The 27,923-nt window shown below is 46.6% G+C and overlaps 8 protein-coding genes across 8 annotated transcripts; 7 read left to right on the top strand and 1 right to left on the bottom strand.

Moving 5' to 3' along the window:
* Positions 1-595: 595 nt before the first annotated feature.
* E1B28_013133 (uncharacterized protein) lies at positions 596-2,871 on the top strand. Its single transcript, XM_043158280.1, has 6 exons — positions 596-932; positions 1,045-1,505; positions 1,569-1,679; positions 1,744-1,830; positions 1,885-2,344; positions 2,413-2,871. The coding sequence occupies exons 2-6, from the start codon at positions 1,062-1,064 to the stop codon at positions 2,556-2,558; spliced, it is 1,248 nt and encodes a 415-aa protein (XP_043003624.1). The 5' UTR covers positions 596-932; positions 1,045-1,061; the 3' UTR covers positions 2,559-2,871.
* A 1,419-nt stretch (positions 2,872-4,290) lies between these two features.
* On the top strand, positions 4,291-4,926 carry E1B28_013132 (uncharacterized protein; the record flags this gene model as incomplete). Its single annotated transcript, XM_043158279.1, has 1 exon — positions 4,291-4,926. One exon carries the CDS (start codon positions 4,291-4,293, stop codon positions 4,924-4,926), a length of 636 nt encoding a protein of 211 aa, XP_043003623.1.
* A 500-nt stretch (positions 4,927-5,426) lies between these two features.
* On the top strand, positions 5,427-6,417 carry E1B28_013131 (uncharacterized protein; the record flags this gene model as incomplete). The annotated part of the gene is made up of 3 exons (XM_043158278.1): positions 5,427-5,862; positions 5,918-6,300; positions 6,376-6,417. The coding sequence occupies 3 exons, from the start codon at positions 5,427-5,429 to the stop codon at positions 6,415-6,417; spliced, it is 861 nt and encodes a 286-aa protein (XP_043003622.1).
* A 3,965-nt stretch (positions 6,418-10,382) lies between these two features.
* Positions 10,383-12,299, top strand: E1B28_013130 (uncharacterized protein; the record flags this gene model as incomplete). The annotated part of the gene is made up of 7 exons (XM_043158277.1): positions 10,383-10,810; positions 10,865-10,987; positions 11,045-11,270; positions 11,332-11,376; positions 11,432-11,724; positions 11,821-11,938; positions 11,991-12,299. 7 exons carry the CDS (start codon positions 10,383-10,385, stop codon positions 12,297-12,299), a joined length of 1,542 nt encoding a protein of 513 aa, XP_043003621.1.
* A 2,476-nt stretch (positions 12,300-14,775) lies between these two features.
* E1B28_013129 (uncharacterized protein) lies at positions 14,776-15,674 on the top strand (the record flags this gene model as incomplete). Its single annotated transcript, XM_043158276.1, has 4 exons — positions 14,776-14,782; positions 14,838-14,892; positions 14,953-15,229; positions 15,279-15,674. The coding sequence occupies 4 exons, from the start codon at positions 14,776-14,778 to the stop codon at positions 15,672-15,674; spliced, it is 735 nt and encodes a 244-aa protein (XP_043003620.1).
* A 437-nt stretch (positions 15,675-16,111) lies between these two features.
* E1B28_013128 (uncharacterized protein) lies at positions 16,112-17,509 on the bottom strand (the record flags this gene model as incomplete). The annotated part of the gene is made up of 6 exons (XM_043158275.1): positions 16,112-16,368; positions 16,421-16,772; positions 16,829-16,915; positions 16,974-17,151; positions 17,218-17,349; positions 17,412-17,509. 6 exons carry the CDS (start codon positions 17,507-17,509, stop codon positions 16,112-16,114), a joined length of 1,104 nt encoding a protein of 367 aa, XP_043003619.1.
* Positions 17,510-20,426: 2,917 nt separating this feature from the next.
* On the top strand, positions 20,427-24,430 carry E1B28_013127 (uncharacterized protein; the record flags this gene model as incomplete). The annotated part of the gene is made up of 28 exons (XM_043158274.1): positions 20,427-20,656; positions 20,709-20,758; positions 20,816-20,946; positions 21,020-21,185; positions 21,241-21,344; positions 21,398-21,461; positions 21,515-21,552; positions 21,616-21,629; positions 21,690-21,705; positions 21,762-21,866; positions 21,927-21,940; positions 21,999-22,066; positions 22,118-22,165; positions 22,223-22,233; positions 22,292-22,301; positions 22,362-22,437; positions 22,498-22,654; positions 22,717-22,884; positions 22,952-23,052; positions 23,108-23,181; positions 23,248-23,279; positions 23,338-23,448; positions 23,505-23,567; positions 23,624-23,707; positions 23,770-23,790; positions 23,849-23,920; positions 23,983-24,324; positions 24,389-24,430. The coding sequence occupies exons 1-28, from the start codon at positions 20,511-20,513 to the stop codon at positions 24,428-24,430; spliced, it is 2,328 nt and encodes a 775-aa protein (XP_043003618.1). The 5' UTR covers positions 20,427-20,510.
* Positions 24,431-24,693: 263 nt separating this feature from the next.
* E1B28_013126 (uncharacterized protein) lies at positions 24,694-27,880 on the top strand (the record flags this gene model as incomplete). The annotated part of the gene is made up of 6 exons (XM_043158273.1): positions 24,694-24,824; positions 24,912-25,008; positions 25,130-25,408; positions 25,464-26,013; positions 26,066-26,266; positions 26,315-27,880. Exons 4-6 carry the CDS (start codon positions 25,939-25,941, stop codon positions 27,878-27,880), a joined length of 1,842 nt encoding a protein of 613 aa, XP_043003617.1. The 5' UTR covers positions 24,694-24,824; positions 24,912-25,008; positions 25,130-25,408; positions 25,464-25,938.
* Positions 27,881-27,923: the final 43 nt, after the last annotated feature.

Genomic DNA, 27,923 nt, shown 5'->3' with positions numbered 1-27,923 from the left:
CGTCTGCCACTGGTTGAGACGACACTTCTGAGCTGACTGGAGGTAGAAAACACCTTTCATAGTTAAAAAAATCTCTTCGGCTCTCCCTATTCATCTTCGAGTCTACTACACCACCGTACGTCAACAGCCCGGAGAGAACGAGTGGGTCGTCGCGTTCGCGCCGAAACCGAGACGTCCGCCGTAGCCTCTTCTTTCCGCTGGCAAGCCCCGCGTTCTTCTCGCCTTCTGCGTCGAGGACCTTAGTTTTCTACTTCCGTGGGGCGATAAAACTTCCAACTTTCCAGTAAGAAAAAGAAAACATGGACAAGAGGGGAGTAATAAAGCCAGAAAGGCTTACCACTAGTAGCGCTCTGCCATGTCCGGCCAGACAGCATACAGTGCGAGAATAGACCGCATGATAACATCCCAAAGTTAAGCAGTTTGACCCGCTCATGCCCTGTAAGGAATTGAACTTGTAAGGAAAAGGTCTCCAAGACGGGAGGAGGGAGGAGGGTGCGATGTCAGGTGATGTGAGCTCGTGACGAGCTGTGACACTACTTTGAGCGCTTTCTCCGACTTTTCTCCGTAACTTAGCCTTACTGCCCTTTGTCACTGTTTGTACCATCCCAACACATTCTTGACTTAAAAGTTTATGTCGCAAACCTCTGAATAATTCACCTTCCCTTACCCGGTCGCGGTTCCTATAGGACCGGACAACGTGTATCATATGCCTTTGCCTTTGGACGAATGGACAGCCCAATGCTCTACAACGGGGAACAATAGTCCACTCTTTCCACCATTGTGACGCGTCCTCCTTTATGTCGAAAACGTTCAGAACACCAGATCCAAGCACTGGGAAATCATCCATTGTTCAGTGGCCAATCGTCGAGTAGTGACAGTGACTTGTGTAGACCTAGGGCATATAAAAACGAAACAATGGTCCAGGGAACATAGTTGAGTTCAGAAGCTTCTCTCTCTCTGTCGCCACTACTCTCTGTCTTTTCTCTGCCATTTTTTTCTGTCATTAACGTTCATTCGTGATATTTATCTTTTTTCTTCTCTTAGAGCGTCAATTCAACATAATGGCCCCCGATCGCACAACTCATCAGAAGCCCACTCAGCTCCCTCCGTATGACGAGAAATTCCGACGTGCCAGGCCGCCCAGGAAAGGAGAACCCGGTTACATCCCCAGACCACTCAACAAATGGATCATCTTTCGCCGAGAATTCGCAAGCAAGACTTCCTATGACGATTTCCAAAATGCCAGAGCAAAAACAACCAGCGATTCAAAGGGTGCCCAGAAGGTGTGGGCTGAACTTTCCGCTGAAGAGAAACGTCCGTACGAACTCGCCGCCGACGAGGAAAGGCGCCGTCACAAAGAGAAGTATCCGGACTACAAATTTTGCCCCGCGAAAAAGGATAAAGCAAAAGTGGCCACGAGGAAACACAAGTCGGAGGAAGAGGAGGAGAGAATACTTCCTCTACACCCACTATCGGATGCTGCTCCGCTAAATGAGCTAGTTCAGGTGAGTCGGCTCCCATAGCTTACAGTGAAGTAAAATCTATTTACGCGAATCTTTCACAATAAGGGTGAATCCTATGAAAGCCAGTCGGGCCGTTTCGTCTACAATGCATTGGAAGCGGAGTCGGAAGATCCTTTGGGACACAAGGCTGAAAACACGGAAGTGAATGAGCTACCGGTAAGTTTTACCCTCAATCACGTCCTAATATCTCGAAAGTTTCTTAACATGACATGTTACCCAGGACCAACTCCTGCCCTTCGCGCACAGGACTCAATTGGACCGTACTGTTAACTCCCTCACACCCGAAAAGAGTAAAAAACCGGTTGCCGTGAGTAATCGTGCACTCAAGTCTACAAACGATCATATCCATGATAATTCTTAGGCATCACTCGATGATTCGCCCCGTTTCGTTCATCTGGAGCCACCTTCTCGTGAATTACAGCTTGAGGCTGATGGAACTGGTCGTTTTCTTTATCCCATCCAATCTGCTCACTTGAGCCTCGCCCCCGAATCACCCCGTCCACCCACGTTCACTACCGATCCTCATCCCACGGGGGAATCCACTTATGCCCCGACTTCTGTTCCCCGGCCACCCTCTCCACCATTTCTAAATGATCGGAAGTTCTGCGAAAGCGTTGATGTTTCCCTCCCCACAGGTGGATATCGATACCAACGCGAGGAACCCATCACTTTCTCACGTCCGTCCACGAGAGATAGTAGCCTTGAACCCACTTTCCATGCACCTGGTCCATCTTCTGGAGCGCCATATGTCAGAGGCTTCAGCCATTGCTCGTTGTCGAGTGAATACGATATGATGCTCCCCCACTTCCGGGATGAAGATGGTGCGTTCCACGGCCTTCGCCCGATTTCATTTCCTCTATGTGGTGCTGATCTGGATTTATATTCACAGATATCTTCAAGAAGCCAGCGCGGTGGGACGGATCCCCCAGCCGCTCTCTGGATATGGATTCAGACTTGAAACCATCTTCTCCGGTCTTGCGTCCCATCTCGCTCGGAGTGTTTTGCTGCTCTGCAAAATACAGCCACAGACGATGAATTAATGCTCGATTTGCTTGAAATCATCACAGATACTCACGATAATTGACGCCTACCATAAACACAAGTCACAATTTCCGGCTATCACCTATGTTCACGAATGACTCACGATCTATAACAATTTGTTCTCCTGTCGAAACACGAAATTTAAATTTAACAACATTCACGCCTCCCCCACCAGTATTTTGTATCTCATCTTAACACGACGACTTGTCACTTTCATCTCCCGTTTCTTAAAGCTGCCATTATCTCCCCTGTTTCATACGTATTTTGATTTACTTAGCTAAAGATATATGGATGTGATTCGTAGTACCTATGTATTTAGTAGTATATGAAATCAAATGTAGCCTTTACTGTTGACCTAACCGTCAACCTTTCTCATCTTCAGAGTTCTCAATTGACCTGATTCCTCGTTCTGAATTAGACGAGTGGCATGTCCGCAACGTATTGACGGAAATTGCCGGGAAAATGCTCTTTTGCTTCGCGCGGCACGAAATCCGGCCACACAAGTGTAGCTGGCCGAGCACGTGACGTCGTTTATTTCAAATAATCTGCCGGGACGGCACCCAACTTCGTCCCTTCTTCGACTCTTCGGGCTTCACATCCGCCTCTGGCTCTCTTGGATTTATCATACAGGTGTAGCTTCTCAATTTACTATGCCACGTTCTTATTTTGATTGACGCGTTGCTATTTCTCCCTCATTCCAGTGACGTTTCATGCATTTTGTTTAAACCGGAGACGTTGCGATGTCTCTCTCAACTCAAACTCAAAAATTTAAATTTATTTTGAGTGACCTCTTAAATGCCCACTTGTGAACAATATTATTAGTAGCTCTGAGCCCTGTAGAATATAGTAATCTCAATCATGCTCTCAAAAGTTCAATTTAATCTCAATGTCTCAAAAATTGAATTCAATCTCAATCTTAAAAGTTTAACTTAAAATCTCAATTTTTCAAAAATCAAGTTGATCTCAAATTGAGAACCAGTGAGTTGTTCATAGTTCAATTAAATGAAAGTATATAGATAAGTGTATACTAGATTGAATAGTTTATTATTCAGAGTGCATGTTTAGGCTACTAGTGTTGCTTGTATTTAACCTAGACCGAGATGCAGGGTAGTGTTAACTGTTTTGATTGTGTTACACCCACATGCATGCCATATCACGTACTTAGAAAAAATTCTCCCACAAAGTGCTAAGCGATTTTTTCTAAGTACGTGATATGGCATGCGTGTGGGTGTAACACAATCAAAACAGTTAACACTACCCTGCATCTCGGTCTAGGTTAAATACAAGCAACACTAGTAGCCTAAACATGCACTCTGAATAATAAACTATTCAATCTAGTATACACTTATCTATATACTTTCATTTAATTGAACTATGAACAACTCACTGGTTCTCAATTTGAGATCAACTTGATTTTTGAAAAATTGAGATTTTAAGTTAAACTTTTAAGATTGAGATTGAATTCAATTTTTGAGACATTGAGATTAAATTGAACTTTTGAGAGCATGATTGAGATTACTATATTCTACAGGGCTCAGAGCTACTAATAATATTGTTCACAAGTGGGCATTTAAGAGGTCACTCAAAATAAATTTAAATTTTTGAGTTTGAGTTGAGAGAGACATCGCAACGTCTCCGGTTTAAACAAAATGCATGAATTTACTGCATTCCACTGCCACAGTGTTTCACAAACCATGATCTCAGCCACCCTCCGATTGTCACATCCATGGAAATGGAGTCAGGGAATGGAGCTCTTATTCCCAGTTCTTCAACAATGGTCCCCTTCCAAGAACCTACCCAGCGTGTCCCTAGACCACGGAACAAGTTCATGATTCTCCGGCAGGAGATAGGAAAAGCCTTCAAGGGACTGGGCTTATCCCAGCAGGATATTTCCACGCTGACCTCGAGCATGTGGGATTTTGTGAAGAGGAAGGGAATGGACATGTATTGGAGCCAAAAGGTGGATCAGGAACATGAGGAACATCAACACTTATATCCCCATTATAAATTTGCCCCTCAGAAGTCATCAACAGGCAAGGGGAAGCAACTCAGGGGAAAGGGAAAGCAGAAACAACTTGACACTATCATCGAGGAAACGTCAAACGAGCCACCTAGCTACTACTCTTATCCCTCACCGATCTCAGTCCCACCTTCCAACCCCAACTCCGGCACCGTGACACCCGTTCCACAGGTCGGGACTTCTGGCATGAACTATCCAGCCCCGATTGATTTCTTCGTCAACTTAAATCCCTCGGACTTCTCACTCTCTAGATCAGCAGATTATGATTGTCTGTTCGTGTCTATGTCCTCTACTTCTACTTCCAACATTGCTAGCGGTAGCCACACCTCAAGCTATCTGTAACGTATCATATATCTCGTAATAAGGAAGTACTACAAATACCTGAAACGTTGTCTACCAGCAGGGAACTGCTTGGCACTAGTCAACTTAGCACTGAGAAAGGTGGTTAGTTGTGGTGAACACAGGGGACTCAGAGGGGATTCTGGCAAGTAAGTCTGGTATAGACTTAGTTGATAGGTTGATTCACAGATGGGCAGTTAGATTCAGAGAAAAGAAATAGATTGAAGAATATGAGAAATACTGATAGTCAGGGAGAATAGCGAGGTTGGGAAACCAAGCAGGATAGTACATGGGGTTTATATACTATTTAGCTAGCTAGTCTGGAATGTTCCATAGGATTCTACAAGATATGAGTCAGAGTGGAACCTTCTAAATGGGTAATTAATCTAGTCAGATGAGTAGCCTTGAGACTGAATGTGTGGAGTAAGATCTCCAGGATGCCCAGGATGCCCAGGATGCCCATGCAGCATGCCCAAGGTGTCCAGAGTGTCTAGAAAAAATACATGGGGGTCCCAAAAGTGTATGGTACGTTACACTATCCTGGAAGTGTGGCATCGTACCCATCCCCTCAGTCCACATTTATCACTCCTCCTCTTCGTGAACCTGAAGTCTCTGGCTCAAAGTCCTTTTGTTCTTCATTACCTGCTGTTCCTGAAGTGACATCCGAGAGGAAACTACGCTTGGCATTCGAAGGTCACTGGCAGGTAATCAAATCAGACAACAACATCATACCTCGAGACCCTATTTTCCCATTTCCAGACACCGTCGGAGCTGGTAGTGTGGCTCCCCGATATGGTTCCAACGTTCCCTGTGAAGTTGATGAATATTTCAATGTTTCTCAAGTAGCATTAACTGTTCCTGAATCTGACTTTACCTTTAGGCAAGATTTCGACGGCCTTCTTGTTGACCAGAAATTTCACTATAGCATCCAGCTTGATGGTATGCACGTCCTACTGACCCCAGATCTCGACTTTAACTTATTGATCCGTTCCAGCTCTGTTAACCCCCACCACAAGTCTTGACCTGAATTCAACCGCTAGCGGAATGTATGACTTCGCAGCAGCATCTCAGCAAGCCCCATTTGCATTCTTCGAAGAATCGGCCATTGCCGGTGTCGGAGATACGGATACTGACTCCGTTGCATCTGATGAAGTTGACATTTACAACAATTACTTGAACTATCATGACGGCGACATAGTTTCTGATGGGGAGAGTGGAATGTTTGATTTCCAGAACAACCTGTTTAACAACAACACTATTGGTTGCGCTCCTTACGCCCTGCAGTCCAATGAACTCAATGATAGTACAAACGCTCATAGCGCTCCCCATATTTATTCGTACTACAATAAGGCCAAGGCCAGTGCACTCGCAGACGAGGTTTTTTTTTTTTTTTTTTTTTTTTTTGAATCATTTTATTGTGTGGGGGACGAACACGCCCAAGATGCACATCAGCTACTGTGGTATGTGGAACATGCTGGGTATCTACGTATCTAAGTGCCGCACTGAAAGCCCCAGCAACGGATAGGAATCCCCCGCTGGTCCAAGGTGTCCTAGCCCTGTTTTTGACAGCTGTTGGCATCTGAACGAAGAGTGCTCGAGGTCGCGTATTGGGAGACTTGTGCGTACATCCGTCTACTGTGGTAGACGATCGTCATGGCTGAAGGGTTGGGATATAGGGGAGGATCATGTGGATTTCATTTTCATTTCAACTTGGTTGCTTTGGGTGGGGTTGTCATTCTGTAGTGGGTCTACCTGTTGTGTAGTCATCAGCCATTTATTCATTCAAGTATAGCTCACTGAATATTGTTTTAAGTCAGCCCATGCGGCCAATGTATCTGATCAGTTCCTTCAGGTTGTCTTTCTTTCCGAGTAGAAGTTCAGTTATGGAGTTCGCTCCCCGGCCTATCTGTTGCTTCAGCATGTGACGTTCTTTCTGGTATGCGGGGCATTCGAAGAGGTAGTGGTCAACAGTTTCGGGTGTCGAGTTTCCTATTGTGGTGCAGTTATCGCAGTATGGGGAGGGCGATCTTTGAATCCGGTTCAGGTGGGCGTTCAGGCCGATGTGGCCAGATTGGAGTTGCACAACTAGGCTGCACCATTGACGGGGTAGACCGACTAGAACTGTGTGAGCAAGGTTAAATTTGGCAGGAGATCATGGGGGGAACATCCTTCGGTATTGGGGTGACTCTCTGAACCGATCTTCCCATTTCTTCTTGATCCTCTCGTTGAACGCTCTGTGAGACATAGCAAGGCTGCATGGTAGTTGGGATTGTAGGATCTTCAGAAGGTGGTCTCTGCTGCTGCAGTTGCCTTCAGCCGCACTTTTGGCTCTCTCGTCAGCTGCTTCATTCCCTTCGATGCCCCTGTGCCCCGGTATCCATCTGAAGATGAGTTGGGAAAACTGAGAGCGTGATGACATCTTGTGTATGGTTTCAATGAGGTGTTGGTCTGTGAAGACTGTACGTTTCAGGAGAGCTTGGATAACTGATTTTCCGTCTAGATTGATTGACACGCATTGTGTGCTGAGGTGGGCATGTCACAACAGGTGGAGTCCTAAGATCACCCCCACCACTTCAGCATTGTAGGTGGAGAAGCGAGAGTCGTTGCCAAGTTGGTAGCGTAGGGATCAGATCACTCCTCTCCCTTTTTGATAGAACACAGCGGCTGCCCCTACTAGGCCATCATGGCTGGAGCCATCTGTATACACCATGGTTTCTTCTTTGGCGAGATTGTGCTTGGCTGCTGCTTCTTCTTTGTTTTTGCTGATAGAGCAAGTGAATCGCAGTTGGTAGTGAGGCGAGTGCCTTGGGATGCCGATAGTTTCAGTTTCTTCTGGGGGAATAGGGCTGAGGATAGCAGGTAGTAGGTGTAGGGGTGAGGGGAGGCATAGAATGCGCCAGGAGTTGTAGCATTTCCTTGCGGTGATGTGAAGGGGGTGTGACAGAGGAAGGGAGTATATATGGGTGAGCTCATTATAGCATCACTTTTGGAGGTAAAGGTCCATTGGTATAATTTTCGCTTGAACTTCCATCATGTCAGTGGGTGCAGAACAAAGAGAGCTGGTGACACTTAGCAGGGCAATACATTGGATTCTTTTGAACTGAGTCATGGCGGTGACTGAGCCGCTCCATCTTTTCTGACCTTCAACTATATAGGGTGGAGTGTACCAGATGCTCAGCCCATATGTCATCTTTGGGATAACCACAGTCAAGTATAGACATCGTAGGGCAAACATGGGGAGGCCCTTGGCCAAACACGCAAGCCGTTGATATGCTAGGACTAGAGTGGTCGCTTTTCCTATTGCATATGATTGCTGTTGGTGCCATCGTAGTTCCTTGTTGAGATATATGCCGACAAGCTTGAGTGACTTTTCCGTTTTTACGTTGTTACCCAATAATGTGAGAGTTGGTTGGGGTTCTGGGATTAGCTTTCTGGGGTTGTTGGGGTCTTTTATTTTCCTTCGTGAGCAGTATAGAATACCAGGTTTGGGGATGGAGAAGGTTGAGTTGTGGTCAGTTGCCCATGAGAAACCTCCAGGTGTCGCTTCCATGAACATCTTTAGTGAGTTGGTGGTTTCGACCAGATTTGAGCCAATTGCTACTACTGTCTTGTCATCAACAAAGCCCAGAGAGATGGAGTCTTTGTTGCCTGCTATTGGGAGGTCAAAGAAGTCAGCGTTATAGAATAGGTAGCCAATCATTGAAAATGGGCAGCCTTGGCCGATACCGTTGTCCACCGGGAATCAGGGGGAGGTGAAGTCGCCGAAACATAGCACGGTTTCCCGATTCTCCAGTAGGGCTTTGATGAAGTTCAGGTATACTGTTGGGATTCTCCTTTTGCACATGTTGTGTATGAGCCATTCGGTGACCACATTGGGGAAAGCATTGTCGATATCGAGGGAGAGGATGGATACTACCCGGTTGTTCCTCCATGCATGGTGGATTCCGTCAACTAGAAGATGGAGAAGGTCAGTGGTCGCTTGGTTGGGCCTCCCTCCAAATTGGTTGGTGGGTAAGAGTCCGTGTTTCTCAGTGAGGTGAACAATGTCTTCAGTAACGATAGCTGAAAGGACCTTGGCCATGGTGCATAGTAATGTGATTGGACGGTATGAAGATGTGATTCTATAGGTGTCCCGCCCTGGTTTTTGGATGACTACTGTGGTGAAAAGGGAGGAGACCATGTAAGCTGCTTATAACCAAGCTGTGTAATATACAGAAACCCGGATTATAACCCAATACAGGCTGACTGAATTACCAAATGGCTTATAATCTTTTCTCCAGCTGACAATGGCTGACAATTATTAAATGGCTGACAATCGGCTGAATTATAGCTCTGACCGAGGAAAAAGACACGTTCCGTCACTGTGACTAACGGTCACCCATCGCCAAACAATAGTGCCGCCTCTCAGCTGGGCCACCTGCGTCATCCTCCTGCCCGGTCGGGGTCGGGGCCACGGGGGGCGATGGCGATCGAGACCGCCAGCTGACAAGGGGGCCAGCTGGCCAACGGAGGCAAAAAAATAACAGCACCGAAGAGGGAAACCTCCTCCTCCTTGAACGTTTGGCAAGTTGAAAAAGGGGGAAGGAAGGAAGGGCACGAGGGCACGTTGCGCCACGCCAAAAAATCATGGAAATAAGTGAAAAAAGCTCACCTCATTATAGGAGCAGCTGTAAGAAACAAGGGTTGATGTTGAGATAAGGGAATCGTCGTTGACGTTGAGATAGATATAAAGGAATCAGTGAGGTGGGAAATATGAAATATGAATATGACGTTAAGCTGGTCACTTGCGCCCATGATGCACCGCCCATGCCGCCCATAAGCGATATGAATGTGTATGATGTGTCTTTTTCCTGCTGCGATTGTCTGTCTGGCTCTTCAGACCTCTGCACAGAAGGTTCAGGCTCGTCCGAAAGACAGAAAGACAACAAAATATCGCAACGTTACCGGGGAATTTCAACATTGGGTACGCGACGGTGGATATGTTCAATATGTTCTGATCACTCTCGCTTACACAGTCCACAGGTCTAGTTCTTTCCCTCACGTACTTTGACCAAACCAGACATGCGCATGCGACGTTTTGCTTTGGCTTGCTTCCCCTTTCAAATATAATTCTACTGAAGCACGACACAACAAGAGGACCAGACAGGATTCGCTTTGGCTTGCTTTTACTGAAGAAGCACGAGGGCTGGTTGTTACGCTACTTCCAATGCGCTGGATCATATTAGGAAAGGTCGGCTCAGAGTAATGGAGTGGATGAATTTGAATGAGGTACGAGGCCAATAGTTGGTTTCATTTTCATTCAACAGGTTGTGCATTAGGTCCGTTAGGTCGCCTCCTCCGTTAGGTCGCCTCCGTGAGGTCGCCGTGTTCTTGTTTACGCAAGATATAAAACTGTCAGCTGGTAAATGTCTCAGTCGAAAGTGGGACTTGCACATCTCTAATCACGAAAGTCCCCAGCAATGGCTAACCACTCGAAAACTGACGGAGATGCTGCCAACCCTACAACAACCTCTATCAGCTCAATCCACGTGACGTCACTCAACACCGTTACGACAGTTTTTGCAGGGCTTCAAAAAGTTGTGTTGGAATACGACCCCGCCGATGAGGCCTTTCTCAACACTGTCACAGATGATCTTGATGGGGAGCGGGAGGCACTCGAAGAGGCTAGAGATGGAGGTCACGGCTCAGACCAGGCTTCTGTCGTCAATCCCCCTCGCCAAGATATCGTTGGTGGAGTTTCCAGCTCCAGTGTTGTGCCAATTGAGGACGACGATGGGGATGGAGATGTTGTCATGGTCAATGCCAAAAGTACAGACAAACCCGACCTTGGTGTGATCAAAGAGTTTTCAAAGGGTGTTAGCGACGGTACACTTGCGGGCTACCTCAGGTACTTTTACTGGTTGTCTTCTTGTTCTGGTTACTGACTACTACATATGCTCAGCCTCATCAAACAGCTGGAAAAGTGGATTCAAGAACACGATCTCATCCCAAAAGATGAGACCTTCTTCCGAGCTGACCCTCATGAAGACGCCCCTTCCATGATCGCTGCATGGATAATGGATTCGTAAGTAACTTTGTCTCAGTAGGTCTGCAGGGCAACTCACTCAACAGAGATGTCTAGATGCGACACGGTCAAACTTGACGGGACTGTCCGCCCCAAGTCCGAAGTCCGGAAGTCATACAGCCATGCACAGAAAATGCGTGCAGCAGCAACCTTTGGTTTCGGTCACTTACATAGTCTTGGTAATGTAACGTGGCAGCAAAGTGAGGTTACAGGTAAAATGCGTGGAAACCCTTCAGTTTCTCAACAGGTATCGCTGTACATGATCAGTTTACATCGGCGAAAAGTATGTGCTCACTGCTTTCATTTGCATTCAATGTTGATTCACAATATATACCACGACGTAGGTGAAAGCAGGAGAAGAAGCAACAAGTGCCCGTGCGATCACTGCTGTGAGTGTTCATTTGAAGAAGGTTGGTTTTCTTCACTGACTATTGTCACGACTAGGATATAATTCAAAAAATGTACAATCACAATGTTCAGAAAGAGCTATGGAACCCTCCTCCCCCTCAATTTACCCGATCGCCACAACCACTACCTACCCAGAAAAGATCAGAGAAAGTTTTCCTCGGTCCTCGTTTCCGTCGCCTACTCCACTTAGCATACACCATCGCCTTCCTATGTCTATTGCGAGTTGACGAGGTCCTCAACATCACATTCAATCAGGTTGAGGTAGTTCAACACGAAAACGGCAAGACTTTCATGTATGTAACATTACCATATCGGAAAACTGCTCAGGGGTAAGAATCTTTCATTTCTTGTCTATACCTCGCCATTAACTACATTTTTCTAGAAATTAAACCATTTGTTTTGCGTGAGCTTCCTTACGAGTTCAGACACCTGTGCCCAGTACGAGCATATGCTGAATGGGTAGATGTATTGGGTGAGGATGTCGGCTTCATTTTCCGTAAGATCAAGGAAGGTGACCGGACTGGTCCTGTGGACGAAGCTATGGTAAGTGATGGATGTATTAGTTCAATCTGTACATGTGCTGATGATATTTCAGACATCTCAACAGTTCCTCGAGGGCTTTCGCCACAATCTGCTCGACATTGGCATAGATCCAGCACCATACGGAACCCATTCTTTCCGTCGTGGAGGATGCCAATGGCTTTCGGCGGATCTTAGATGGCCGTATATCAAGATTTGTCAGTGGGGAGGGTGGAGTACTGAGCTCACAAATGCAACAATTGTTAAGTATCTTGTTTCCTGGAATGACGATCCGATGTATCCGCGTGAAGATTTTTTCGATTTTGACAAGTCAGGTGTACGTTGTCCAACGTGTGGCCGTTCTTGTTTGTGCTGGGGTCGTTAAAGGTCATTTCTATTTACATAAATCAATATGTATTGAAGTTCAAATGTATGTACATATCTACAGTCCACAGCAAACTTGGTTCGAAGGCTGGAAATTGGACCAGAAGCGCTGTCTTAGATAATCATTGTTGCCAGTAGAGATCCAAAAATGGTAATCGCGAATGTTTCTTGCCTCGTTCATCTGCCTTGATTTTCAGTGGTGCAGACGCATACTCGATGCCCGGGAACGCGTAGCACTTAACACTGTCGATCAAGGCACATTCTTTGCATTCACTAACATGCACTCGATTCTCGGGAGCATGTATTTCTTGCTTTTACGACCTCACTTCGACCTCGCCCTCTCGCCCTCTTGCCCTCTCAACCACTCTTCTGCTGCCTTCAACGCTATCCCCAAGAGATCCCAAGGCCGGGTATCAACGCGCCCTGGACACTTACTTCGCTAATAGCCCATGGTCACCAAGCGACTGAAGCCGTTGAAGACTTGACCCAAAAAACATAGAAAGTGAGCCGGCTCACTACAGAAAAAAGAAGTGGAAGTACTGGAAAAAAGCAGGAAAAGGAACAGATCCAACCAGTTGGACGGAAGAAGCGATGGTCGATGACTGACTTGTTACTAGGCAGGTGCGTGAGCAAGCCCCTTGTTCGCCCCTTGTTAGTGAGGAGAACATCTGAAGTCCTGACCCCATCAACAGCTTTGGAACAATGCGGGCTCTCTTGGCGTTGCATTCTACCAGGAATGGACTGCTGCGTACTGGTATACAACGCGAACAGCAAAGTCTTTCGAAACCCTTGACAGATGTATGTTTTGGATACTAACGACTGTGTGGTTACTGTTCTCACTGGTCTTTTTGAACTAGATGCATGTCAAATAATAAACAGAAGTGTGAGTCTTGTCTCTCTCCCCTTTGAGGCGTCTTTAGTTGAATCGGGACTCTGTGTTTACAGTACAGAAGGAGATGTATGTGCGATGGAAGACGAAGCAGATAGGCTACATCGTGAGTCGCGTCAACTGGACCCCTCAATCAGACCAAGTGGTTATACTACCATGCTAGTGGTGGTAGCACAAATCGGCAAAAAGGAGAAGAAGAAACAGTCAGTCAAGGGAAGCATATCTGCGTTGTTCAAAAATTCGACCCACCTTTGTTCGGGTACGACGATGTTAAGCCCAGGCTGCTGGAAATGAAGGCTGTAGCTCAGGGAGGCTTCAGAATGGTATGTTCCACTTTAACTGTTTCTCAATCAGCATCATTGACACCCCGACTGTTCAGATCAAAGCTCCGACAATCGACGTCTTTGAATATCCGCCAAGGCTCACGTCTCTTTGTCTATTTGTGGCTTATTTTCTTGGTTACAGTTCATCTGGTCACCTCGTATCATGTCAGTCGCTTTCCGGAATATAGTCTCGAGTTCGTCGTTGAACTGCACGCTCTCAAGTCGTTGTACACAGTTAGACTCTGTCAAAAACATAAAACAGGCTTTGTTGTTGGCGTGAGTGCCCCCTTTTTTTCACATGAGCGTGTCCTCTAAATGAGTATCAGATGCAAACCTTCATCCTCTGTTCTCGGGTTCGAGGTTGACCACTGTGAACCATGCCAATTTCTTTTCCATCCATGGTTTCTAGTAGAGAGTTACAGCAGCGGGGTGAAGTGGTTGAGGATTTGTGTAGCCAGATAACAGACCGTTCAGCTGGCGTTTGGTTCTACCACGCTGAACAAAGTGTTTCGATGATCACGTCTTATACCCTTCACGGCAATGTTACCTTCACTTTCACCTTCGTCGACGCGACTTAGTTTTCCCATTTCCTGGACATCCTCACCCACTTCCTTATCCCTCTACACATATCATTTGGTGACAATGCTTCTATAATTATAACCTACTTACCTGACACACATCTTGTACCTCTCCTCATTCATCAACGAGATCCTTGTTATATGTATGTACTCTATTATCAAAACCCAATTCTTTCGCGGCGATGTCGCCCACCCTTACCACTGTCTACTTCCAAAACCATCACCAAAATATCCCTACATCTCACGTTCAGCATGTGCCTCAAGTAGAGTCTGCAAACCCACTTGATGGCTAATCGTGTCACGGCGTGGTGCACTTCTTCAAAGAACCCCATGCGAACGTCCGCTATGGCTTCTCGATTCCACCGTTATCTTTACTGTCTTTACTGTTCACAGCTCAATATCTATCTATCTGGTGGAAAGTCTCCAGTTAGTGTGCGTTTATGAGAACATGATCGGTCCCCCAGCTTTGACTTTCCCCCTGACTTTCCCCCCCCTTTGTGATATGAGTGCAAATGAATTGTGGCTGGTATGTTCAACCGAAACCTACAACGTGAGATCTGATTAAAGAGGTTGCCAACTTCAAGCTCCTTCGCCCTCATGGAAAGACTCGATGCCTTGTCGAAATTGCGTTGGAACGGGGCTTTATCAAACAGTACCATAGCTCTCAATGTCTCAGTCTAGGGATTGATGCTAGGTGAGCTGCGTGGAGATGAACAAGAGGGGTGTCATTGACATGATCATAACTATAGACGGTGACGGTGATTTAATCGGCTTGGATCCATTATGTGTCGCCCAAGTCAGCTTGTAAGTTTAAACTACCTATTAACTCAGTCTGGTCATTTTCTCATCAAGTCTGAACATCAGGAAAGAGACTAACCGGCTCAATGAGCTCGTTCTCGATATCTATGACATCAGCACAATCAGCCAAACACTTCCGAAGTTCCCTCACTCCAGAACTACGTCCTGGACCTGTTCTCCGCTTGGTCCATCAGCCGTTTCTCACTGGGTTCCTCTTATTCAAGATATTCAAGCACTGGCAAAATGCTGCCGTTCTACTCTGAATTGGACCGACAATGAGATACTAAAGAACTTCGACGAACAGAAAGTCTATCCTGGTACCGTGATTCAGATACTCTGTTCAGTGAGTCAACTTGTGGTCGTAGTAAACTGAGTGCCTGAACGTGTTTTAGAAGGAGGTATACTATGACTATCGGGATGGTAGCCTTTTGGCCGCCAGACCCACTCAGAAAATTGCCAACCAAACAACACTCCTAAATCCTAAGCCAGTGCTACCAATCCGTGTACTTGATCCACGAAATTTCGACCCCCGAGAAACAGTGCCCACCACCTTTTCCACATCGTACTTCATTCAGGATGTCCTTCTTGCACTCGGACGGCCCAGCAGCAAAACAGTAAACGGCAGCGACAACGCCATTCATCTCCATATTCCAGTGGTCCTCCTCCTTGCAGCAACAAATCCCAGTCGATACGGGCGTCTTATTGACCAACCGTCGCCTCCAATTTCCCGAAAATTTTACCTTATTGGAGGTGCACCAAGCATCATCGACATCAATCGTGAGGATTAAACAATGTATTAAAAACTAATGTATTAAACAAGATGATGTATTATTACTACTGTATGTCAAAAAAATATGGACTGTACTATTTGATAATCGATAGAAACAGAAGTTATAGAACCAAGAAAACACGTCGGCAACCAACTATCGTACTAAACACTGCTCGTAACATGCCCCTGCTCACTCTTCCTTCGCCTCTGTCGAAATCCAACTCCATTGGCTAAATCCGCCTCTTTACGGCGCTGGCGTAGAGTCTCCGTTATTTGTTTCCAACTCATTCGAACCTTGGCATCGGAATCCACATCAACAGAAAACTCGTCCCAAAAGTCGTCAGGTGTCGATTCGATATAGCGTTCTGCAACCCACTGATAAGATTTTATTAGTGATGTAACAGAACGGTTCATGAGACCCAAACAAAACCGAACCTGCCAATCGTTCATCTGCTTTCACAAGGGGGTGTGTATCTTGAATATCTTTCCCCAATACTTGATCGGAATTCCACGACCATGTATCTTGATGTCGCAAAGCTTCCCATCAAAGTGCTCGTAAGTATCGGACCATGTACAACCCAGCTTGTCGATATTGTGCGCGAACGAGATCGCCTTGCTATTGGGGTCCTGTGCCACTACTTCAGATAACGTGAACTGCAATGCCGGCCCCTTCAAAAGGTTCAAAGTCCGGACTTCGTTGGCAAAAGCATGGTCTGTCAATGTGTTGGGGTCAGAAGCTGTGGTTTGAATTCCGAAGTGACGCACCTTGTTCTGGTTCAACGACTTCCAACGCTTGCGGACTGCAGGTACTGGAAGACAGTGGCGGCTGTGGAGGCTGTCCTCGAGAAGGTGGATACAGATTTGGAGTTGGTGCCGGCCCCGTACTGAACGACTGGAATGGAACAGTCGAGGGGACATACCCTTGCTGGGGTCGGAGGCCAGTATAGGAATCTGAGGTAGGGAGACTACAAGACTGTGCTGCAACCAGTCCTGTAGCTTCTTCGAACGTGTCTGTTGAGGTGGCAGTTGTTGTTGTTGTTGTCGTCGAGGAAGCCTGAGTTGGAAGCCGATTCAGTATTTCATCGAGGGTGTCGACAACATATTGCCCCCCAAACATCTTGAGGTATTAAATGGTATTAGTTCACAAATTGAGTCGTATATAAATACGCTCACTGGATGCACGTTAGGCTTTGTAGTGTCTTCCATTATCAACTTCGGAGAGTGAGGGCGTGTCGGGTGCCGTTTTTGAAACTCCTTAGCCTGGTGACGACAATGTCGTTTCAGATCTGTACTGCCAGAGTGCCAGAGAGCTACCTACCCAAGCGACAGTCTGGCCTTTGCGGATGTGACTCCCTGTCGAGGTACCACACGACTGTGGAACATCGATATGTCCCAACCACTCTTCACGCCGTAGCTGTGCGCCTTTAAGTATCTTCTTCTTGCCGCCAACGGTTTGTTGCAGGCCTTTGTGGGTACGACGTGCTCCAGCCTTGAGCCTGAATAGAGAAAAAAGAAAGAGAGTTAGTGTTGCGAGATGTCTACAATGTTATACTTTTCATTACAGAGTCCACTGGTCACGATCCCCACTGAATCCCTTCAACTTCTCTTGCAGAGTGGGGACAGTTCCGCTCACACCCAACCCGTACCTCCGACAGAGAGCTTTCAATGCGTCCTTTTTCATTTTCGGTGAAAATCTGTCGTTACGTTATAGGTGTCAGTGTTAGAAGTGAGGGAAGGTAAGGACGGATGGACGTACATCTTGTGTTTCTCGGTTGTGTTCTCGCTGTCACCCGGAAACTCGTACTCCCTCTCCTTGTCTGCAGCATCTCCACCCAACGATCCACCACTTTGCATGACCTGAGCCGACAATTGCAAACAAAAAACTTGACAGTAAAGTAGTAGTAAAAATCCTAGGAGAGCTGCTAGAAGAATCAAGGCTGCAGGAAACCTTGGACTGAAGCAGCTGCTGTCGAGAGCGTGAGTTGAAGGTTGGGCTGGGTCGTTGACGAGCGAAACAACGCCAACGTCGCTGGCAGAGTCGTATGTTTCATATTCGCTTGAGGTATACAGTAATCTTGAAGATTGATGGCTCAGATCCAGACGGGAAAATGGGGCATAGGAAAGGGAACAAAAAAAACCAATGCATTCGCTGGTTTGCCGTCGTTTCCGACCACGGCGAACGACGACGGGACACAAGCATGGAAAAGGGAACGTGTTTGGTTGAGCCAAACAATGACAACGGCAAGACAGCCAGACAGAGGCGGCCATCACGCGTCACCTTTTGGCGGGGATGCCGGTTACGGAACCGTGACATCCCTGTCTTCTCTCAGAGAGAATTGACTGACAACTGATAATCAGCTTTGCTTACAAACAAAATATTAAATGGTAAAAGCCAGGATTGACCCATCAACATGAGCCAAAGCCATTAGACAGTTGACAGCTTTCACCACTACACCATCATGCCACTTTAAAATATATTTTAACCTATGTATATGTAGAGTACATATTCATGGAACTAATACTGGGGGCGAGCCCCCAGACCCCCTTATATACCTTTGAATCCCAAACCTCTACCCCAAACCTCTACCCCAAACCCCTAGCCCTAACTGCTAACCTAACCGCTACATCCCTAACCGCTAACAACCCTAACCAACAGCCCTAACCGCCCTAACCAGCCCTAACCGAAACTGCTAAGTTCAACCAGCATCACCACGTGGCGGCTGATAGGCTTATAAGCCTATTGCGTCAAAGCCCCCACCAAAAGCTTATACGGATTTTCTGTATAAGCCCTGCCAAGGGTTATAATCCGTGGTGCCTATAATTGAAGGTAAGATTATAAGTATCTTACATGGTGTGTTGGAAAAGGTGCCATGCTTCAGAATGGACCTGTAAATGCAGAGGAGGAGTGGTACAATGTTAGTTGCACTTTTCTGAAGAATGATGTTGGGAATTCCATCGGGTCCAGGGGCTTTGTATGGTTCCAGCTTTTTGATCACTCGGAGCAGAGTTGAATGTTTAAGTGTTGGTGGGTTGTTGAGGGCAGTGGGCAGTGCTTCTTCAGATGTAGTAGCAGGTGAGACAAGGATTTTAACCCGGATGCATATGTAGTGACTCATCCCCTCAGTCTGGACGAACTGGTCAAGCTTTACAACAAGCAAAGCATTTGTGTTCGATATGACGGTTCATTTGGGCCATTTTACGATGGTTCTCTTCATGCTAGGGGTCTCATCGTTTGATTGAACACTATCTTTTTGTTCAGCCTATGTACCTGCTCAGAGTCCTTACACCCTGTTGTATCCCCCTCCCTGTTCATACCTACCCAGCCTTTGTTCCCTTCTTCTTTCCGTTGACTGTCACACTCATTCTTGCTGTCGCTGGTAATTTCAGCTTCTATCATCTTGTTACTGCATACTTACGGCTAATTTTGCCTCATCATCGAGCTATCACATATCATTCACGCACATCTTCCATGGCCAGAGACTAACTCCATTTGTATTGCATCCGGGGTAAAATTTGCCCCGCCGTATCGCGGGAAAACCCGTAGCCCGCGACACCAGCTTCGCCGACAGTGGACAAATAGAACCACATGAATATGTAAGCAAATGCCGCTTTTTCAGACTCGTGCTAAGTATGCGTGTTTAGCTGAAAGTTTTTTTCAGCTCGCTCTTGTTCTTAGATACACAGCCGGACGGGTTCAGTCCACTCAGGAGAATGGGTGTCCAGATCCCTGAATGTGGTGGGTGCATAAATTTTGATACTCAGCGCAAGGTCCTTAGTACTTACACTTGGAGTCACGACATCATATGAAGCTGATGCATCCAGTCATCGCGAACTTGAACATCTGGCCGTGTAACGAGTGTACATATACACCGGTTACGGTACGTGTCCTGAGATCTCGTCAGTTTGCTCCGTACTTTGACCTCTCTGATGGATCATGCGTGTGCTCTTTCAATAGTACTAGGATCCGGGTCGTCTTTCCCTTGCCCTTTACGGGAGTTACCTGTCAGAGAATGAATGCAGCACATTGCGGGATAATCTCACCCAGGAACCCGCATCCCGTATCTTCAATTTGCATATCTCAAGTTGGTAGAGAGTGGCTTTTTCGTATCAAGGGTCAACTATATTAAGGAGGTCGACGCTCCGCCTTCGCCGCTTCTGTTTACACCACCAGACTATGTGATGTTGTCACATGTTGTCACGACTCAGGCTTGAAAGATTCAGCGTGTCTAGCGGCTTTCGCATTTAGGAACCCGTGTTCCGTGCAAGGAGAAATTACAGGTAAATGTCCAAACGTTATGGGAACAGATAGGTTGTACTACACTGTAAGTGACCCCAAGTTATCTCTTATCTCTTCAGCGACTTACCACGCGTTTCAGACTGTTCAGGGATGAAGTAGATACCAGAAAAATGACCAAAAAGTAGGATACTTCCCACATTCTGGACACACATGTAAGTTATTATTATCATCATTGGGTTTTACCTAAAATCCTTCTATGGACATGTAGGATATGCAATGTACAGACGTTATGCACATCGGCGCATATAGCCTCATAACCTACGGGGTACTGAACATAATAATTACCAAGTTGAGTCAAGGCCAAGTCTGCAGCACGGTCAACCGTCTAAAAATACGCTCAGATACCATATCTCGTTTATCCTCATCCACACACGGGTGGAGATTTGATTGATCACCACCTCTTGTTCTCTGTGGCACCCCATCAGGTGGTGAATTCACATGTGGGCTCCTCGGGATTATGGAGTCGGTGTGTCCAAATATAAAAAGAGAACCGACACTTGACTCCTTTTTTTCCTTACCTTCGTCGTGTAGTACGACTTTGGTTTTCTCCCATACCATATGGCGACAGTCAGCGAGAAGGAGAACCTGGCTACTCTCCCCAAGGACACGGAACACGGAAAACGCAGTTCTGTGTCCTTCGAGGACGAGAAGAAGGATATCTCGATAGCCGAATTCGATGGTCTTCAAACAGGCGAAGTTTTTGCGTAAGTCTGTGGTCGCTTTCATCAATTTGTGTCTTACTGTCACTCCACCCAGCGACGCACGAATTATCGACTTGGACGACAATGGGAAGGAACGGCCTATCAGTGAGCTATCTTGAATCATCCATTCACACAACATCCCTGAATTTCTCGAATCTACAGCTACCGACGTTGATGTGGCCACACGCCTTATCTCGTTAGAAGACGACCCGACACTCCCATGTTTTACCTTCCGAATGTGGATCTTGGGTATCGGTCTCTCATGCTTCGGTGCTGTTCTCGGCCAGATCTTTGTGCGTCATTTTCTGTTCTTCTTGTGTCTATCCGACTGAGAGTCCCTGGACGCTGGCACTCTTTCGTCTATAGTACTTCCGTCCACAAACTGTCTACGTTAGCCCGCTGTTCCTGCAAATTATTGCCTACATCTTGGGTGTCGGATTGGAAGTCATCATCCCAGGTCCTGGAAATGAGTTTTCAAAACTGAAGACTGCTGATACCGCTTTTTGGAGGTTCTTCAATCCTGGACCGTTCAGTAAGTTGTCTCGCTTCGTATGCACATTTCAGTCTCATTAATGTCCTCTTTGAAGACCTTAAGGAGCATGTCGCTATTACCATCTTCGCCTCAACGGCTTCGGAATCCGCATTGGCTATCAGCATTTTTGCCGCTGACTCTTTGTACTACAACATTTCGGTAAGTCGTTTTTACGCCTAATAATTCGAGGTATGGTCCTGAGATCTTGCAAGCCCAACCCAGGAGTCGGTATCTTCACGTTGATCGGCAGCCAACTCCTCGGATACGGAATGGGAGGTGAGGATATACCCCATGTTACTCGGCAAGGTGACTGACATGGCTCTCGGCAGGACTGATGAGATCGTTCCTTGTCTATCCTACATATATTGTGAGTTATCAATCTCCCCCATTGACAAGATGGCCCTCACCCATTCATTCATTCATCATGCAGGTGTTCCCGAATCTGTGAGCTGTCCTTTTCCTGTCTCGTTTAGACTGGCAGCTGACTGGTGCACATACGTGAAGGCTACCCACCGTTCAGGTAAAATATTCACATGACACCCAGACTATTCAAAACTCTGACATCTTGTCCAATAGCTCTTCGACGCACTCCACCGAGGGAAAAAGTTCTTCCTTCAGAAGAAGCGGGTCAGGTTGTTCTGGGGAGTTTTCGTGGCAATTTTTGTGTGGGAGTGGTTCCCCGTAAGTCGGGTTCCTGATTTTCACCTATCTGCGGCGTTATGCTAACGTTTATATATTTAGGAATATATAGCCCCGTGAGTATTTCTTTATCACATGTTCGAACGTTCCCCCTAAAATCCACAATTAATTTAGGACGCTCACCGGTATCAGTATATTCTGCCTGGCTAGGCAGCATAGTCCCTGGGTCACCCGAATTTTCGGTATGTGTGGTTCTACTGTGACCTGCAGGCATATCTACCGTTCCATTACAGGCGGTGCAGCTGGAAATGAGGGATTAGGAATGTTCGCATTTTGCTTTGGTGAGTCCCTCTGGCTCAGTTCTCCACGTTACTGTCGTTAATCTTAATCGTTGATAGACTGGAATTATGTAAGTGTTCACAACCGGATCATTTCAAGGCTCTGATTTTTTCCGACGATAATATCAGGTCGGATCAGGTAGGATCTAATTTATTTTCGAGAAGTTCTGTTTTTCATTCAGGGCCTTTATTCACACAGGTGGATCCAGTTTGGGAGCCTTGTTCACACCCTTCTCCACACAGCTGAGTCTTTATTTTGGTGTCATGATCTGCATGTGAGTGCCCGCCGAACCTTTCTGCTTTGTTGGCCTGAGAAATGTCCATTTTTTCGCTAGAATTGCGACGTGTACCGTCTACGCAACCAATGCATGGAGGGCTCAAACGTTCCCGTTCTTATCTCAGGAATTGTTTACAGATAATGGATCGGCTTATGATCAATTAGCGATCCTGGATGAGAATCTCCGACTTGACCCCACAAAACTGGAGGAACAGGTATTTACCCCGGCCCTCCGCATATTGTTTTCGATTGAGCCTTACCTCTTTCAACCTTTCAGGGACTCCCATGGTTTGCGGGTGCTCAGGTTCTGTATCGCCTGGGTACAAATCTTGCAATTGGTGCCACTTTCACGCATGTGGGGTTATGGTACGGACAGGAGATTCGAGGAGCTATCAACATGTACCGCACGGGTAACCATCAGGATCCGCACATGCAGAAAATGCAGGTGAGACAGGCTTCGTTCTATAGGCGTAACGTGACCCGGGGCCTCATTTTCATCCTCCATTCCTCAGGTCTATAAGGAAGTACCGATGCTGTGGTATGCGGCAGTCCTTCTCGGTAGCTTTGCTATGGCTATGGCTACCATCTACACCGGCCACTCTGATTTGCCTTGGTATGTTTGTTCTCAAAATCCAAGGAATGACAGGGTTGATTTGGGTTTCTCTCAGGTGGGGACTGATCGTCGCGCTCCTGTTTGCGGGGATTTTCCTTCCTTTCGTCGTGGTGGTGTACGCTATTACAGGTGGGTCTTCACCTCGACTTCCTCTATTGAAGCTCCGAGCATTGAATTGTCATCATTTTCTGCTAGGTTTCGTCCCGGATTCGCAGGGTTTAATTCAGGTATGAATCTACAACATAGCCCTTGAGGAAATGACCTTGAAACCTAGGACCCTGTCAGATTCTTGGTGCAATTATTATGCCCGGAAGCCCTCAAAGGAACATGTACTTCACGCTTTATGGCTACAATACCGTTCTTCAAGCCCGTGGCTTGATTCGAGATCTGAAGATGGTGAGTAGCTCTGATCTTGAGCTTAAGGGATAATACTAAGTAACACCATGATGTAGGGGCAATACACCAAACTCCCGCCACGAGTGACGTTCACTGTTCAGTCGCTGGGTGCCATTATTGTTCGTTTATCCAATTATTTGTCTTTTGAGGACCCAGTATTGATCTTACAATTTAGGGAGGTCTTTTGAATTACGTGATCATGAAAGTTATCATCGACACGCATCGTGAGATCTTGCTCGACGTACAAGGTTCCAATGTGGTATGTATCTGTGGGTTATACTTAAATGTCGTTCGTGGCAGAACTAACCCTTGTTTGATTAGTGGTCTGGTCAACAAGTCCAGGTATGAATCATGTCATTTCTATAGTTGGAGTGGGCTTAACCAAGTTTTTCAATTTCAGTCCTTCAACTCTGATGCCGTAACTTGGGGTGCTCTTAGCGATCAATTGTATACTCCCAAAGGACGTTACGGAGTACGTCGTCCGTTTTGTCGATCGAAACAATGATGTAAAAAACTTAACCTTCGGACTTCTAGATCTTGCCACTCGCCATCATTATCGGATTATTCGTTCCAATCCCCTTCTATATAGCTCACCGCCTGTTCCCGAAGATCCGCGCGGACAAAGTGGTAACCCCAATCTTATGTTGGGCTCTTGGATATCTCAGCGTTGGGATCAACACTTCTATCTTCACGACGTTCTGCTTGGCTGTGTTCTCACAGTACTACTTGAGGGTTTATCGACCTAAATGGTTTAGGAAGTACAACTTCTTGATGTCGGCAGCTTTGGATGGAGGAACTCAGGTTATGGTGTTCGTGTTCACGTTTGCGGTTGGGGGTGGAAGTGGAAAGGTTGTTGAGTTCCCGCGATGGGCATTGGTATGTTTGGTTTTTTCGTTCAACTAACTAGGTCGAGATTTCTGACCTTGGGTTGTTTTTCTAGAATCCGGAGGGCAATCCAGATTACTGTATGAGGTTGACTTGACGTATAGCATGTAATTATATCATGTCGTTTACACTCACTGCGAGGTCCAAGGCACTGTAAATAGTAATACTGACGACGATTTCGATGACCTTTTTGTCCACATGAGCACTCCTTGAACACATAACGACTGCTATTGCTGGGATCATACTAACTGCACGCATGGCCGAAGACCTAAAACAAGTTCACTGTAAACGAGTTTGAACATATTTCGCCCGGGAATGTACCGGGCCGCCACCCGTCCTGACCGTTGCCGCCGCGAGTAATCCGTATATTTTCTCACCTCAACCAAGCCCTCTGAATACAAAATAGGAACCCAAATTACGCTCAACGATGAAAGGAACAAAGTTAAAGGGGTTTCTGGGCTGAGTTTGACCCGCAAGGATCGGAAAAATGAGTACGTGGTCATCGTCTAACGTACGCAAAACTTTCCTAGTAATACAGATATCAACGCTTTATCACTGGCCTCGACTTGCCAACTCAGACGAATGCAACGGAGGCCGGCGTAATGCCAAGTTTGGCATGAGTAACTAGGTTGGACTGAGGCTCTCAAGGTGGAGATGGAAATGGAACTAGTTGAAGTTCGTCGCTCCTTTCTCTCCTTTTTTTTCTTCCCTTCTCTTCGTCTTCGTTATTGTTCATATTCTCTCTCGTTTGAAATGGAGATAACGTTAACACCGACACAACCTTTTCTTTCTTCAGGCTTTGAACTAAAGCGAACGTGGCAGAAACCATCTCCCCCGAGTCTTTTGATACACTGGACGATACGGAAAGATGCAGAAGAATATTATAGAGCGAGTTGTTCGCTCTTACCCGCACGTTTGTCTTTTGGCATCACGATTGTTGTAGATGGAGGTTGCACTCGGAGCATTACATGGAGATGCTGAAGCGTTAGATGTTGAAAGTTCGCTCTCGGACGCTAATGATGGATGATCGTTTATGTTGGTTTTTGGATGCACCAAGAGGGTACCACTTCTGATAGTACACGGTGGTTGTCCGTTCCCTATCAAGTACAATATGATTGACCTGCTTTTAGTAGGCTATCGTTGTCCTCTTCATGGCTTCTCCGCTCTCTTTGGCATAACCAGACTGTATCTGTCATGTAGCCCTCCTTGAAGAAGACCAAGTCGCACGCGTGGTTGGGCGTGTTGGTGGCAGAGGAGCTGGCTGGTCTGTTGTCGTTGTGGATTGCGTGGATGAGAAGGGGAGCTTTGATGGTGCAGAAATGAGGTGGGGGAAGGGACACGGGTTAGTTCCTGAGAGTCATTGAGAGGTAATCAGTTAACTTCGGAGGAAGATGGGTAGGGCTTTGTGTCGTTTACCGCGAGAGAGATGTCTTTACCCCCTTCAATGTTTGCTGTGCGGGATATACTGCTCGCTTTCTCTGGTTTCTTTCTAGTTTCTTCTTGGTTCCATCTCCTCGGTTGTTTAACATAATTTCGACTCTGCCCATGGGGAACCTGGGACTCAAGCTGTCACATGTAGCTTCGAAAGTTGGAACGTGGCAATAAATGGACTTTGTCTCTCACCCCCACGGCGGATGCTCTCCCTCCATTGATAGGGTTTCTAACACTTCAAACGAAAAGGTATGTGGAAGTAAATAATCGCGTGACGTGCGTCCCTCATTCATACCATCAGATCTTCATGCACCAAGCGCTGGAATCAACAGAAATTCTTCGGGCTATCTTTCGGTGGTGTGATAAAGGATCGAACGCCAAAAATGCTCTGGTCAACAAATCCTGGTCGGAAATCGGTTTAGATCTTCTATGGGAAGTGATCACGGATATCAATGTCATCTTTGGTCTGCTCGGAGAGATTTCAACATCGAATTCGACGCGCGTAGGTTACACTTCCTTTTCTGCCAAACACAAGCTTAAAGCTATTTAGTTCTACTCTTGGAGGCCAACGTCCGCAGAGTGGCATCGCTTCCAGACTTATTACGCCCATCGAGTCAAAACGCTGGATTTCACGAATCTAGATGGGACACAACAATCAAGGATGACCTCGATATTTAACACCCTTGCCCGACTCCAGTATTCGACGCCGATCTTTCCGAACCTTACCTCCATAACCTGGCGAGATCTGGACTCCTCTGGATACACTCATCATAGCACGATCTTCATGCACTCGAAAGTCACGCGATTCCGTCTGATTGCCCATCAGACCGAGGACATTCGGGAAGATCTCCTGAACGAGTATTTTCACTCGGTTTCGGAGCGCATGCCGAATATAGACAGGTTGCAGGTTGAGATACTGAACCAAAGTCATAAACATTTCCGGGAACCTTTAAAAGCGGTTTTCAGAGATCTTCATTGTCTGGAGAATCTATCACTACCTGCGATGTCCGATAATTCCGACATGACGGAAAGCCTATCTCCGTATCCTAAACTACGTGGTCTGAACTTCGTTCGGATGGCCCGAGAAGACGGTGTAAAGAGGATGACGCCTTCTCTCGCAGTCGACGCCTTTCGGCACCTTATTTCGCTGCAGATACATACCCCGTATTCCGTTATCACCCATTTCCTTCATGTGACTCCAAATTTTGCGGCTAGACTCACGAGTCTTGATGTCACTTCTACGTTACCCCAAAGCGAGAGCCCCTCTGTCGTCAAAGACCTCCTTGAAGTGATCGCCAGTCGTTTTGGGGGATCATTAAGATCCCTCCACGTACGAATCGACACGCGATTTCCTCCGGATACTCCCCAATCACCGTCCATTTACGACGTTGTTTCATTTCAGCACGTCGAAGCTGTTTTGCGATGCTCTGAAATGAAGGAGTTTTCCTTCACACATAGTTTACCTCTCTACCTTCGTCCAGAGAATGTAGAGAAGATAGCCTCCTCGTGGCCATTTATCGTGAACCTGCATCTCTGTGTCGATCCAAGAAGGAACTTTCCGTCTGATAGTTCTATGTCCCATCTCGGCTTCGACTCGTTGATTCCGTTTACGAAAGGTTGTCCTTCACTGGAGAAACTCGAACTTCCTCTTGACCCCACACGCGTCCCTAGACTCGTTGACGAACATGAACTTCAAGCTCCCATTGAACCGCTTCGAAAAATGAGGATTTTTTCTCCCGGGAACGTAGGACCCACTGACAATTTGGAATATCTGGTCCTAGTCGAGTTCCTGAGCCGAATTTTACCTCCCAACTGCGAGATTTCCTTCCATACTAGTTGGGAAAATACGTCAGGATCGCCGGTGACACCTGAGAAATGGACCATGAAATGGAAAGACATTAGAGAGGGACTTGTGCCGGTTGACCAGAAGAATAAAAAACAGGAGGCGCTGCAGATTGTTGAGAGCGATGAACATTTTGAAATCTCAGTTCCCAGTGACCGGTTCGAAGTGTTGAACTCGGAGCGTATATTCCCGCCACGGTGGTACTATGACCCGCCGGGCAGTGTTGGGCCTGGAACACCGTCGCCTGTAAATTCGACCGAGTCGTCAGACTAGATCCGGATTTTTACTGAGTATCGGTAATTCAAATTTGTGCAAA

This window comes from Marasmius oreades, chromosome 9 (genome assembly GCF_018924745.1).
Source record: "Marasmius oreades isolate 03SP1 chromosome 9, whole genome shotgun sequence".
NCBI lineage: Eukaryota > Fungi > Basidiomycota > Agaricomycetes > Agaricales > Marasmiaceae > Marasmius > Marasmius oreades.
Note: the sequence above shows the minus strand (reverse complement) of the source record. Positions and strands in the feature narration are given on the sequence as shown.